Source organism: Siphateles boraxobius, unplaced genomic scaffold (genome assembly GCF_051911475.1).
Source record: "Siphateles boraxobius isolate OS27281-9 unplaced genomic scaffold, OSU_SipBor_1 7, whole genome shotgun sequence".
In the NCBI taxonomy this organism is placed as follows: Eukaryota; Metazoa; Chordata; class Actinopteri; order Cypriniformes; family Leuciscidae; genus Siphateles; species Siphateles boraxobius.
The window spans coordinates 92,175-106,954 of NW_027509197.1; the positions used below are offsets into that span (position 1 = coordinate 92,175).

General features: G+C 39.1%; 2 protein-coding genes across 4 annotated transcripts in view; one reads left to right on the plus strand and one right to left on the minus strand.

Moving 5' to 3' along the window:
• gpr155a (G protein-coupled receptor 155a) overlaps window positions 1-1,907 on the plus strand; it is a 31,860-nt gene extending 29,953 nt beyond the window's left edge. The window contains exons 16-17 of one of the 3 annotated variants that reach the window (XR_013197154.1): window positions 337-584; window positions 1,273-1,907. Coding sequence is in view for 1 of the 3 variants with exons in the window: in XM_077216294.1 (XP_077072409.1) it covers window positions 337-529 (193 nt within the window). In the remaining 2 variants the exon portion in view is untranslated. Of the gene's footprint in view, window positions 1-307 lie in introns of all 3 variants that reach the window. The other 2 variants (XR_013197155.1, XM_077216294.1) reach the window with 2 other exon arrangements.
• Window positions 1,908-2,761: 854 nt separating this feature from the next.
• On the minus strand, window positions 2,762-14,504 carry scrn3 (secernin 3). The gene is made up of 8 exons (XM_077216295.1): window positions 14,274-14,504; window positions 13,771-13,930; window positions 12,408-12,589; window positions 11,826-12,025; window positions 10,567-10,779; window positions 6,740-6,902; window positions 4,858-5,038; window positions 2,762-3,891 (listed from the first exon to the last, which is right to left on the minus strand). The coding sequence occupies exons 2-8, from the start codon at window positions 13,927-13,929 to the stop codon at window positions 3,730-3,732; spliced, it is 1,260 nt and encodes a 419-aa protein (XP_077072410.1). The 5' UTR covers window position 13,930; window positions 14,274-14,504; the 3' UTR covers window positions 2,762-3,729.
• Window positions 14,505-14,780: the final 276 nt, after the last annotated feature.

A 14,780-nucleotide genomic window follows, 5' to 3' on the forward strand; every position in this document is an offset into this window, starting at 1 on the left:
TTCATTCGCATGTTTGATTTGTTTTTAGTGCATGCACAAAAAGTAATAGTTTTATTTTATAATAGTAATAAGTTAAATTTAGTAGTAGTTCAATTAATTTTTTATCATGATTTTCTCATTACAGCATGTTTGTTCATTAAAACATGTTTGCACATTTGCTAGATCTCTCTTTGATTTTTTTTCCCCGGCCCATTTGGTTGTGGTTCACCGCTCTTCTCTTGCTTTCTAATCATCTCTCACTTCCCGTCCCTGTACCGCTTGCTTGCCGCGCTCTTGCTCTGTGCTGGTGTGTGTGGTTTGGGTGCAGTGGGTGACGCGTGCTCTGCTGATGTGCAGGTGTGGAGAGAGAAGCACCGCTGAGACGTTCCTGGGCAGTGAGATGGTCCGCTGGCTGCAGAGCGTGGGATTGGCCGCTGACCCTGGCGAGGCTTTAGCGTACGGCTCTCGTCTGCTCGAGGGCCGAGTCATTCAGCACATCAGCCTCGAGTTCGGCTTCCTGGACGAGCCCTTGCACTACCGCTTCACGTAGACTCAGATCGCCTCAATGGCTGCTGATGGATGGACAGTGGTTCATTTTAGGGGACATATAAAGGGATAGTTCACCCAAAAATGAAAATTAGCCCATGATTTACACATCCTGAAGTCATCCTAGGTGTATACGACATTCTTCTTTCAGACGAATACAATCGGAGTTATTTAAAAAAATGTCCTGGCTCTTCCAAGCTTTATAATGGCAGTAAATGGCTGTTTCTGTTTTAAAGTCCATAAAAGTGGATTATAAAACCTTCTGAAGCAAAACGATGAGTTTGTGTAAGAAAAATATCCATATTTAAGACTTTATAAAGTAAGATAACTAGCTTCCGGCCATACGAACATACGGATTCGACTTAAGTCTAAGCTCAACCTATGTGAGTAATGCGACGCACTGCTGATATTTACGTCTCAAGTTGCGTAAGTTGCACCTGAGGCGTAAGTAGACTGCATATGTTCGTTTGGCTGATGTTAAATATAGATATTTTTCTTACACAAACTCGTCACTTCGCTTCAGAAGGCCTTTATTAACCCCACGGAGCTGTGTGGAGCACTTGGAGAGATGCACTTTTATGGACTTCAAAATAGAAACAGCAATTCACTGCCATTATAAAGCTTGGAAGAGCCAGGACATTTTTTAATATAACTCCGATTGTATTAGTCTGAAAGAAGATATGTCATATACACCTAGGATGGGTGGGGGGCGAGTAAATCATGGGCTTATTTCATTTTTGGGTGAACTATCCCTTAAGTGAATTATTTGTTCTACTGCTACTAATAGCAATAGCCAGATGTGAAAGGAGTTGGTTAGAATGAGGTCTTGAACAGTTCACCTACCTCACACATACAGGATGGCAAAGGGGAGTTTGGAAACAAACTAAACATTTCAGGACTGAACAGGGAGAGTTGAAGAACTGTTAGCTGATCTGCTTTGATTTCCCCTGCACATTTGAATATTAGTCTTTTTTTATTATTATTTTCACAGATTGAACTGACTGACACACTATCCATAAAATAATTTTAATTTATTTATTTTGCAGTAATTTAATCAGGTTTAATAACAATATTGCAGTTATTAAATTATTCAGTTAAGTTATTCAGGTTTAATAACAATATTTACACCGCTCTACATTAAGAATGTACCCCATTAACAATATTTTATTTACAATACTGCGCTCATTGACTTTTTTTTGTTTTAAAAACATTTGCCAGATGTATGTGGCAGAATCACTGGTAGATATGCATGTATTTCCATAGCATGTTTAAGTTGAATATAACCTGTATTGAGATATAGCCCATGTGATAACCAGCCCGCATCTTGGTTTCCCAAAGAATTCTGATTTATTCAAATAAATTGAATTCCAAATAATTCATTACCTTGATGGGAAGTGGTTGTTTCATTTCACAGCCACACGAGGGCGACAGACATTTTTTTGCTTTTGTCTTGATTAAACAGGAAACAAGTGAATTCATTGAAGGAGAATCCTGGGATGTCTGACAGTGCGATAAGGGATTGAATTCCCGTCGAAAGTATTGCGGTCACGGATAAAAAATAATAATAAAAACGTAAAAATATAGTGCACATACTGGAGAAAAAAAGCAAAATGATCAGATTATCAAAAAACGTGGTCACGGACCAAAATATAAGCATGAATCAAAAAATTAAAAGCGTATTTAAAAAAATAACAAGCATGAATCAAAACTTTAACCTGTTTTGTGCAAATCTTTAACTTATGTTCTTAAAATTTGCTTCCATTGGTTTTATTACTCTGTGCTTTGTGCTCTTACGTTTTCTGCTCATATTTTACTGTTTGTAAGCTTGTACTGTTTATCTCTTTGCTCTTCTTTTTATATCTTACACGTTTCCAAATGTTGCAGTTCGAGTTTCATGTAAATTAGGGAGTGCTGAAGCGTCACCATTGGTCCACTACTTCTTGATTGACAGCTCCTCCTTTAGCCAGTCAATCGAAGAGTGGAGCTGACCTCACTCCAACTATAGGCTATTTTGATCCATGACCAATTTTGCATAATTTTTGTTTTTTTCCTGTTTGAGCAATATATTTTTACTTATTTCATTTGCGCTTATTTTTTGATCCGTGACTACAATACTTTCGGCGGGAATTTAAATGCGTCTCATTTACCTGCTCTCCGTTGAACAGTGCAGTCTATGGCCAGCTTGGCACTGAAGCCAGTTCAGAATTCCATGAAATAATAATAAAGACAAACTCACTGTGATTGTGGAATGGACTTTAATGAGTGTTGATCTTTTTATTATCATTTTGTTTGTTTTTTACTTGAATTGAGTGGACAGTTAATAAGTTCTGCCAACTTCCGGTTCACACATTTCCCAAAGTAAATTCTTTGGAATTAATTTAACTAAGTGTTTGCATATGATATCTGAGATCTTTGACATGCACTCTAAAATGCTGAAAACACACAAGTAATTTAACTTATTTAACATGTCAGTAATGACAATGTGACTAACTAGTCAATGGTTTAGAGTATATTATTCAAATGATGTCCAAACATACAGGAATTGAGTAACATATTGTGCAATTGATGAGGGTGTTTCTTCAACTTTGGGAACTTTTATATCTGAGGGGTTGAGATTGAGATTTCAACATATGAAGTTATTAGGGTCACGTTAAAATTGTCATGGGTTTTATTTTTATCCATAGGGCTTTACAGGGTTTCTGCAGGTTTTATGAAAGTAAATTTAAGACCAATTAAAGAAAACTTAAGGAATAAATGGAAGGGAACATAAAACGTCAATATGTTCTCTAAATGTATATGTCCAGGACGCACAATAAGTTGTATTAGCAACACATCAAAGTTTGAAAATATAATTTCCAACAGATCTCCATAACTTTTTAATTCATTTTACGAAAAAACAAACAAAAAAAAACCTTAAAGTTTGAATAGCTCTGCTCCCAAACAGAAGATATCTTTGTAGATCTCTTTTACTGATCACAATGCAAAAAAAGTGCTGTTCTTTTTCAGTAGTTTTGTCTTGTTTTCCAGTGCAAAGGTCTAAAGATTCTTAAATCAAGATACATTAACTTGAGAAGCAAAATGAAGTTCTGAAAATGACAGTGTAAAAGTGTGTTTTACAAGGATCCACAGGTCCCAAAAGTGCCTATAGTTGAAGAAACATCCAATAATCTTATTTAAGAAAATGTTTTAATTCTACACTACGTCTCAGGCATTACTGTAAATCTGAAGCTCCTCAGTTACAGTGTCTGTAAAAAGATGAACCAGAAGTGTTGAGTCCTCAATCCCCTCAGTTAGATATTTCTCCATCTCTGCCAACTTCTTCGTCTCCAGATCTCTCATATTCTGTTCAATCTTCTGCCCTCTCTCCTGAAAAAACAAACAAACATTATGTCTCTTTACATGAGAGCTTTATATTAAAAATGCCATATATTGGACTCTTGCACAACATTTATAATTTATTTTTCATGACAATTTCCCACCATCTTTCCAAAACAAACTGTTTTGGCTACTGTACCTTTAAGATTCCCATGTTTATGACCTTTATTATGATTGGCCACTTTGCATGTGGATTTATGCTATTTTACAGGTTCCTCATTTTATTTTACAAGTCTCATTCAACAGGTTTACATGCAGCCAAGGTCCAAAATCACTTTAATTTTCTAAAAACATAGATAGCAGCATCAGCTCTTTTCTCATTGTGTCTGAAACGGTTTGATAAAGGATTCAGTCTCCCTAAACCCCTCCTTTCTGAGAGTCTACTTAGCTCTGATTGGTCAGATGGCCCAGTCTGTTGTGATTGATTGGTCAACTGCTTACAGCTTGTGTCGGACACAAAACACCTAACACAATATCTGAATTTCAGCTCTTGAAACACAGTGATATGAATAGTAACGATGGCGTCGGTTTTACCATATCAATTTTAATCAAAGTGGATTTGCTTTTTCCAAAGTGTATTTGCAGAAAACAGCGTCTTCTTGACATAATCAAACACAAATCAAACTCTTCCAGTCTCAACTACAACTACAGTGTTTGAGGGTCAAAGTATATGTTGTTCAGCAGCAGCCAATGAAGACCATTGACTGGCATTATGCAAATGTGTTACATTGGTTTGTACCAGGAAGTGAGACTGGAATTACTAACGATTCATTTCGGCAGTTCAGAATCAATTATTTCTCTTAGGAGACAATAACTTTATCTGTCATGCGCTTTGATCTATAAAACTGTGTAGACCTTTTACATTCACAAACAGCTATTGCTTGAGGCTAAGAAATGTGGGCCGTGTAAAATACAGAGGCCATCAGACAACTTCGTATTTTGTGTTGAACAGCTCACCATGGTGCTGTCGATGATGGCGGCGACCCCCTCGTGCTGCAGGAACAGAGGGTGTTTGCGGTTCGGTTTGCTCTGGAAACGGGGTTTCTTCTTCACGGGATCCTCCTCTCCAAAACACGGAGAACATGTGTGCTTCAGCTGCTTTATGTCTAATACAAATATAAACGGCTTGAAGATAGACCTGTGGGAGGGCAAAAACATGAAATTTGCAGTATTACAGCTGCATGAAATTAATGAATCATTATATTTTTGGAGACAATTTCAATGTTATATTGTCCACCAGGCAATAATAGCAACGCTTGCCAAAGCAAAAGCCACTAGAATTAGTAATACTATATTAACTACACTAATGGTCAACAGTTTGGAATAATTATGATTTATTAATGTTTTTTAAAGTAGTCTCTTCTGCTCACCAAAGCTGCATTTATTTGATCTAAAATACAGTAAAAAATAGTAATATTGTGAAGTGTTATTTCAATTTAAAACAATTGTTTTCTATTTGAATATATTTAAAAATGTAATATATTTGATCCTTTATAACATTATTTATAAAGTTTTTCCTTTGCGGTTTTCAAATGCAAACGACAGCATCGTCAAAATGATCCCCATTCACATGGATCCATGAAACGACTGAAAATGCTGTATTCTGCTTCCAGGCCAGTAGTTGGCGATGTCACTTCGTAAAGAAACACTACACTCCTATAGACTGAACAGGTTTTTGTAGTTTACATGGAGATGGTGACGGTATTGTTTTCAAAAACTTCACTTTGAATCCCGTTTTCAAAAGTTTGCTTTTTCAGGCCCTCGATACACCAAAACGTAGCTAAATGAATGGTCCAAAACGCATAGTTTTTGTGTTTATATTTGAGATGGCATTTACACAATGTTTTGAATGGGGATCGTTTTGACAATGTTGTCTGTAAAGAAAATTTTTCTAAGACCAGGCGGGATGGTGTTTGTGGGAAATTGTGTAAATACGTCACTCGCCTGTGCGTGTCTCGTCATTTCTGTAAATAGAGAAAACTTGCTTGGGCTACTTTGACGCATATATAGTGCGGGAGTGCCAGAGATTAGTTTTCACAACGAGCGAGAAAGGTTGACATGGAGCCGCTAAATCTCCAACCTCCGGGAAATCATTCATTTTAATCAAACACTGAACAGAGGAAAGTGTGCTGGCAAAAAGAGAATGTGACAGAGTTCGTAATAAAACAAGAACCAACATTAGCGTGGCTTTTCAGAGATGCAGAGAACTGAGGGATTTGAAATGTTGTAAAAGCGAAGCGGATGTGATGCCGTTTTTATTACTCAGGTGATTAAGGTATTTTGTTAAACAGATAAATTGCCATATAGTTCATTGTAAAGCATTATCTATTGTGAAGGCTCATTTCATTGTGGTCATAGCACTGTGCTGGAATTTATTTTTAAGCAAGTACCATGTCTATTAATGGGTAAAGCTACAGTAATGTCTTTAGCTAGTCAGATTGAGATCTTTCTATATAAACTGTTTATATCTCTAAGCCTATAGTGAATGTTTTATGATTAGTAGGATAACTATTTTCACAAGCACAGTCGCCCAGAGCAGAAGCACAACCAAAACAATGTTCTTCCACAAAATGCATGGATTTTTGCTTTTTACCCGCTAGAGGGCCAACAGTTACAAAGTGTACCTTTATTCCAAGCTATTTCCTGCTAGTGTATATTACCAAATGGTTAAATATCATTACAAATCATACTACTATTATAATAATTCACAATTTATATTAAAAATCATTTCTAATCTGTAGTTACATATGACATGCATAAATAATGCAGAAGAAAAACATTAGTCAGAACTGCCCTGTACTATAGCGGTGACTTCTGAATATCAGCAAGCCTAGCGTACCGTTCAGGGTCTGGAGTGGCCGTGAAGAAGTGGACACCAGGTAAATCTGGGTCTTTGGGGACGACTGACACCATACTTCCTGTGGTCATGAACATTCCCTCCATGTTGATTCCGCTTTCCTTATTCCTCAAAATATCCATCATTGTCTCTGCTGTGATGTGGCCTGTAAGTACAATATTTTAATGACATAACTGTCTAACAACTTGTCTGTGAGTTTTTAATTCGATAGATGATGTGAATAAATAATCTATAAGTACAATTATAAATAACAATATACAGTGATGTACCAATGAAAAGTTTGGACAAATCGATTTTCCTGTATTATTATTATTATTTTCCACTGTACATAATAGTAGTCATTAAAAATATAAAATACCACAAAATGGTATTCCATAAAAGCAGGCCCGGAGACAGAGGGGGACCGGGGCTTGGACATGTAGCCAATCACAGACATGTTTGTTGATTTCTTGAAAGCAACGGCCAATCAGAGGTGTTTAAGTAAATAAAAGATTTATTGTGTCGTCGGCTTCACTAATTATTATAACGGAACTTTGTGAGATTGTGATGAAAAAGTGACAGCTTATTAGTTATTATAAAGGGAGTGCTCTTATAATATATATAGGCGATATAATTAATAAATATATTCAGAATTTTAATAAAATTTTTGTTTTCCATGCTTGACAAGCGGCCACATACACGCTTCACAGGCCCATCCACATATAAAATGCGGTATCTACTTTTTGAAAGGACGAGACAAAAATACCCTCACTAATTTCAGAAGTACCCTCTGTGATTTGATTCTGGAACCGGGCCTGGCCCAAACGCAGGATTTTGCTGCATTAGGTAAGGCAACTGTTATTTATTATTTGTATTGGCTGCCATGCCAAATCACATATACTTGCTTTTCTGTTGAAATTAACACTGAACATTTTTGTGAACATTTTAAGGAAATCTATAACACTAAACCTTTCGAATGGGAACTCGCACTGTGTCCTCTAGAGGACACTACGGGGAACGCATCCAGCGTGACTGGTGTCTGAAGCACGTTTACACGCGACAATGTCATTGGCCGGCGACAGTCTGTGATGCTGACGTGATCAGCATAAGACTGTGAGCATAAAAGGGCACCTTTATTAGACGTCATTGACTTGCTTTGTCTTCAGAATCTGTTTGTCTGTGTACGTGTGATCGTGAATATCATGAATAAACTCTCTGCCAAGCGTTTTCAGAAAGAGTGTTCATCTGGTGCACAATGTGCATTACTGAGACACTTACTAATTCAGACTGACATCGGGGAGATAGAGAGAAAAACTTTCTCCTCGATGAGCCAGTCTCGCCATCTGAGCTTTTTGGCACATCTGTCAAGATGGCGGTTTAGGGAGGCGAAGGCGCGGTCTGCGGCCTTCTGTTAGGTTCAGAAGGTACTTTTGTGAGTGTGTGTGAGTTGCAATATGAGGTGGAGCTGCCTCCCCTAGAATTGGGGTTCCCTAAGTAGGCACCCTCACAGAAGCTGCCCTCCATTTATGTGGGTTAATTAAGCTCACTTAAGAACTTTTCTTTTAATATAAAGTGAAGCTGCCTCCCCCTGATAGCGGGTTACTTAAGCAAGCAGCTCCCTTTTGTCCTTGAAGTTGTAGCTGAATCCCTTATGAGTGGGGTTTGTATAAATGTTGAAGCTTCCTCACCCTAATGACTGGGTCCTTAAGTAGGAAACTCCCTTCTGTTTAGTGAAGTTGCCTCCCACGAAGATGGGTCCCTAAGCATGTGGTCCCTTCACGAGTCATTTCAATGTACTAAGGTTGAAGCTGCCACCCCTTGATAGAGGGTTCCTTAAGCAGGCAGATCCCTTTTGTCTTGTGAAGTTGTGGCTGCCTCCCCCAGAGTTGTGGTCTTTAAGCAGGTGTCTCCTTAACAAGTCATTGCAATATACTAAGGTTGTCAGTAGCTTGTAGAACGAGTTGGACCTTCCTCATTATGGGCTCGAAGCAAGGCCCTTGTTACAGGTGTGGAGCTTTCCGAGGTAAGGTGAGCTGCCTTCCACTACTGTGTAGGTTCCCTATAAGAAACAGGTAGCTCCCTTATGATAATCTAGGGGCAGCCGCCTCCTTCAAGCTAATTAGTAATGGTTTCCTTTTTTGATATGTTGAAGTTTCAAGGTCGCAGCTGCCTCCCCCTGATTGGGGTCTTATAAGCAGGCAGCTCCCTTGTGGTAATGAAGTCGTGGCTGCATCCCCCAGTATTCGGGTCCCCTAAGTAGGAGGCTCATCCCCCAGTATTCGGGTCCCCTAAGTAGGAGGCTCCTTCATTTAACTGGATGAAACTGCCTCTCTATTTTGGGTTCTTTAACAGGCAGTTGCCCCAGAATGCAAACTTTAGCATATTCGCAAGGTCATAGCTGCCTCCCCTAAAATGGGTTATTAGGCAGGTAGCTCCCTTGTGTGTGCCGGAGATCATTAATATGGTTGAGCCGGTGTCCTCTGCTCCCACAAGAGTGCCCGAGATGATCCCCAGACCACAGGGTCTATCATGTATTGTATCCATACTACTGGGATATCGTCTCTGGGGTCCTCCACTCTCTGTTCCAGCTCAGGCAGATTTCGGAGACTATAGCACAGCTAACACTTTGCAGCTGATTATTAGTTTCCTCTATTGGGTGTAGTACACCCTTCCCTTACATGGTTTCTTTATTAGGGTCTCTTTATCAGGGTCTATCGTCATACTTCAAAGTTGGGGATCACAGTTTTGTGTGAGCATTGGACTCCCATCACTCAGAGGGTCATTTTGCTGAGTCCTCAGCTCCCCAGAGAACCCATCTCTACTGCCTGTTGAGAAGTGGTTTTGCCTAAGCTTTGCACCCCTTCTCAACCTTAAATGCAGAATGTTGGCCTTGCGAGATGCTGACTCTAGGTCAGATGGGGTTGAGCATTTTGTTACTTAAATGTCCCGTGATGTGTAGGGGTTCAACCAGATCCCCCCTATATATATATATATTGAGTTTGATGCCTTCTCCTTATGGCGGGTTTCTTAAGTAAGCAGCATCCTTATGTTTCAGAAAGCCGTAGCTGCCTCCCCACAGCTTGGTTCCCTAAGCAGGCGGCCCCTTCATTAGTCAATACTAAGGCTGAAGCTGCCCCCTAATAATGTCTGGCGTAGAGGCTGGCATTACCAGGCCCTTGAGCCTTTGGAGCTTGGGTGGTGGACGTAGGTGTCACTGACAGAGTAAGGGGATCAGACTCTGGCATCCAAGTCTGTTGAGGCTTTGTTTGTGATTGTCACAGCCAATTAGGCATTCACTCCCTCAGCATGGCGGAGTAGGGATTTTTTCCCCATAGTGTCCTCTGAGGACACTGTGTTTCTCAACCCTGGTCCTGGAGGTCCCCCAACACTGCTCATTTTGAAAGTCTACTCTTTTTGACACACCCATTTCACTTCCTGGAGTTCCTTCTAATGAGCAACGAGTTGAATTAGGCATGTTTGATTAGGGAGACAAAGAATATGTGTAGTGTTCAGGAGCAGGGTTGAAAAACACTGCTCTAGTCTAGAGGATGCAGTGTCTCGTTCCCCTTTTAAGGGAACCATGGTTACATGCATAACCTGAGATATTTGTAAAAAAAAAGACACTATTATTATTGGGCAACAAAACTAAATTCAAGCAATGGTTTTACGATCCTAAGAGGCACAAACTCACTTAAGTGTGTCCACACGTTTAACTGGTAGTGTATTTTACAATCAACCAATAACACTGTCATGAATATATGAGTAGATGTGATTATTTAGCACTTTGCATGAATTTGCTGATCATTTTCCACCATCAAACTAATAGTAACCTTCACTCTTCTGCAGAAGTTTGCGTCCCTCACAGTATCGTCCCCCTGCGGCCTCGATTCGGGCTGTGGCTGAGTAGGAGTAAACATCGGCAAAGCTGAACTGAGCCTTTCCATCCCACCAGCTCTGCTCTTGTGCATACGTCCTCAACTCCGGGTGCTCCCTATCAATCTTAGTAGTAATGGAGTACTGATTGGAGATGTTCCGATAGCCGGCTTTAAGAGAGAGAAACAGCGTCAGACCTTTTAAAAGACAATTAATATTCAGCAATATTGTCAGTAATATTAACTGCACTGGCACTGTCGGATGTTAACATTTTAACTGAACTGATCTGATCTTTGCAACATCTGCACTGCACTGAACTGAATTGAACCAGTACTGAAGTGATTTGAGCTAAATAACGATGCTATTGCCTTCTGTAGAGCTGCTTATAAATGAATTAAATGAGTTTCATAATAAAATTGATGCAACATTAGCTATGTTTCCATCCATCTATTTAAATGTGCAGTTTGAGATATCGCATAAAGAAAACGCTGGATAGAAACAACAAGATGTGCATAAATTCTAAAAATGTGCTCAACTGAGGCGGATAATTTTTTTATCTGATAAGACTTGCGCATAAACTACGATGGAAACACATTTACCGAATAAATCCCTTGATCTGCAACAACAAACTCACATGACTTTGCCTCAGCAGAAGATGTGATTGGATAACTGCACTAACCAGCCGACCTGTCACATCACAGCATCTCAGATGTTGGTTTGATCATTCTGAAAAGCCTGAGCCAAAGTCTAACATCAAGATTTGGTTAAATCCCCTTCCAGAATCGCCTTACGCAATTGCGTTCACAAATACCAGCATCCGAACGCAAGAGAACATTACAGCATTTATTGCGTTTTGTCACATGCTCTGAGAAGCAAGTCATTTCTGATGAAGCATAAAAGAGCCAGAGTGGCTTCCCCGATTGCAGCAACTTTAAATTTCCCATAAAGTGACGATTTTATCTTCTCTTGAACACATGGGATGGAAACGCTGCTTTATTCGCAAATGTTTTATGCGATATTCCCAATTTTGCGCACAAGATAAATTCGCAACTTTGCATAGAAACATAGCTACTGGCACTGTTTATGAGCTAAACTGAAACAACACTGAACTAAACTTGAGCTGAATAATCACACTATTATCTTTTGTAGAGCTGCCTTTATAAAGTGTCATATAATTTAAATTTTAAGCTGTAATGTTCAATGACTCAGTATTTACCCTCCACTCTCTCTGCGGCCCAGTATTTCCCAGCAGTCTCCAGCACCCAGGCCTCAGTGCGGTCTGATATGAGGAAGCTGTTATGGTATGTGAATCCACACTCGTCCTCCATACAATTCCCGCCCTGGCCGTATTTTTCCAGCAGCTCTGTTATCACATCTACAGCCCGCTCAGCAGTGTTGGCCCTCTCCAGAGCCAGCCTACATACAAAGTGTTTCAAATCACATTTAAGACCTTTGCACAAATAAAATAGCAACTAACCCTAAACCAAACCCTAAACGTAACTCCATAGCAAGTAGTTAAATAATATTATTCAGTACTTATTTGAGTAAGTACAATGTCACCTTAAAATAAAGTGTAATCTTTTTTTCTATATTATAACCCTGGCATGTTTGGTTATATGTGCTTTCGTTTGTACAATATGCTTGGTTTTCAATAAAAATAAAGTTTGGCCCATTTAAAAACATATACATCACAGCATACATTTTATTTTTTTATTAAGCTGCAACTTAATCTGAATTGTAGTAGTTGAATAAATTAGTCAATGCTGAATATAAATTGAAAAATTGCTTCTTGGGTCACCTGACGAGATCCATGCCCAGAAGAGCCTCTTCACCATCCGCACTCTCCTTCCCCCAGACCGCCTCATTCCCGACGCACACCTGATGCTGGTTCGCCCCCATCTCCGCCCCCCACAGCCAGGCGGGTCGACTCAGCACCACTGCATTCGTCTGAGGCACCTGCTCTATTTCTATATATGTACACTGTTCAGATGAAAAGGAGAAATAACAAAAACACCTGAAAGAATTTCAGCACTCGGACAATGTTTCTCAAATCCAGCTGGACAAATCTGAGGGAAATATAGCTGAATCAGACACAGATAGCGAGAACTTTTGGGGCAAACATCATGCTTAGATTTGGCGTGGCTGAGCACATGTGGGCCAAACTTTCACCATATATGTTTTGCCATGGGTTTGGAGGAAATTTTCTTTTGGATCATCATTTGTTTTGAGGTATATGGCCCAGATGACGGCACACAACTGAGAATCATATGTGGCTTGGTTATGGCACACCATGCTAACTTATGGTTTTAAACTACATTTGGTTTATAATTGCATGTAACCTGCTATAGTGAAGTGCGGCAAGTTTGTGGCCATCCACACCACTATGGAAGCTTGTTTACGCCACGGAATAAAAAAATTTAAAAGGTAATTCAATCCCTTTATCTGACTTTTTTCTCTCAATTGTGTGATATAAAGTCGCAATTGTGAGTTATAAAGGCAGAATTGCAAGATATAAATACAAAATTGCATGTTATAAAGGCAGAATAGTGTGATAAAGTCACAATTGTGTTATAAAGTCAGAATTGCAATATATAAACTCACAACTCTGACTTTTTCTCCCAAGTTACAAAGTCAGAATTGTGAGATATAATTCTGAGAAAAATAGTCAGAATTTTGAGATATAAACTCGTCATTTTAAGAAAATGTCAGGATTGCGAGTTAATATCGTGCAATTCTGACTTTATTTCTTGCAACTGGGACTTTATAGCACACAATTATGAGAATAAAAGTCAGAAAAAAAACACAATTCACACAAAACAATACACAATTTGTGTATTATGTGACTGGCAACTATTTTAATACAGGTTATTTCCATTAATATGTTCCTCTTTGCTTTCTCTTTACAACAACAGCCTTTGCCCAAAGAAACTCTAATTAAAATCACTGTTTTGGATCAGTTCTGGCTACAACATCAGCAAACTCTCCCAGACAGCAACATAGTGTCGGCCCAGATCCGGCCCACATCTGGTACGTGTGGAATCCGCGTGTACCAGATGTGGGCCGGATCTGGGCCGACTATGTTGCTGTGTGGATAATCTGTGTTTATTTGGGCCAGATCTGTGCCGAAGGAAATCTGCTGACTGGGGAACATCTTGAGATACCTCAACTTTGTCTCCTGGGCCATGTTCCTTTGCAGGGTAGTAGACGACCTCTTGAACTTCATCGCAGGGCCTGTCCGAATTCTTCCCGAAGATGATACGCTGCTGACCCTCTGTAGCTGGAGGCAAAGCCACAAATGTGTCGCAGGAGGTTGGGTACATCCTGAAATAAACATAATGTAACATTCCATGTAAATGTAGGTATCCAGTGTTCACTGCTGAACAATCTTTGATAGGAGTAATTATGCTAATCTCTCAATATTCGTGCATAGATTACATGGCAATCATTAATTCATTAAAAAAAACACTCACCTTGAAGTAATGGGAAATCATAATGTAACGTTATTTCTACTCAAAATATACCACATCATCAGCATGAATGAACTCTTAGTAAGATACAAGCCTTTACATGAAACATTTTACCACTAATACGTAGATATTCATAAAGATTATCCAAATATTTGCAGTAACGCTGGCATTCAGTATGATTTAAATAATATTTTTACCTTGTCCAACTCAGCGTATATGTCAGGCGCGAAGAAAATCACTTTTCTGTTCAAAGAGATCTGTTTGCTTTCCTTTTCCTTTCTCCATAAACAAAACTGCCAGCAGACTTTGACACAAATCCGTATGCACGGTCATCTGATTTATAATCAACCAAAACAATCCGCACAAGCGATCTGACAAATGAGTTTGGTCGATCCGCATTGGTGTTTAGTCGGGGAAAAAGTGGGCGTGGCAGCGGCGCATTCAGGCCGCATCGAGTCACGTGGTCGTGCAGTGGCATTTTTGATTGGCTATTTGTTTTCGCTGTTTTAACAGGATCATAAAATAGGCCTTATACACAATACATAAATAAACAAACATTTTATAAAAATATAGTACATGAGTGCAAATACAATTACATAAATTAAATAATAATATGAAATAGTAATTAATAAAAATGAAGTGCATGGTTGTCTTTTGATTCGACAGTATAATGCTGTATTCCTTTCGAAGTACGATGTTTACAT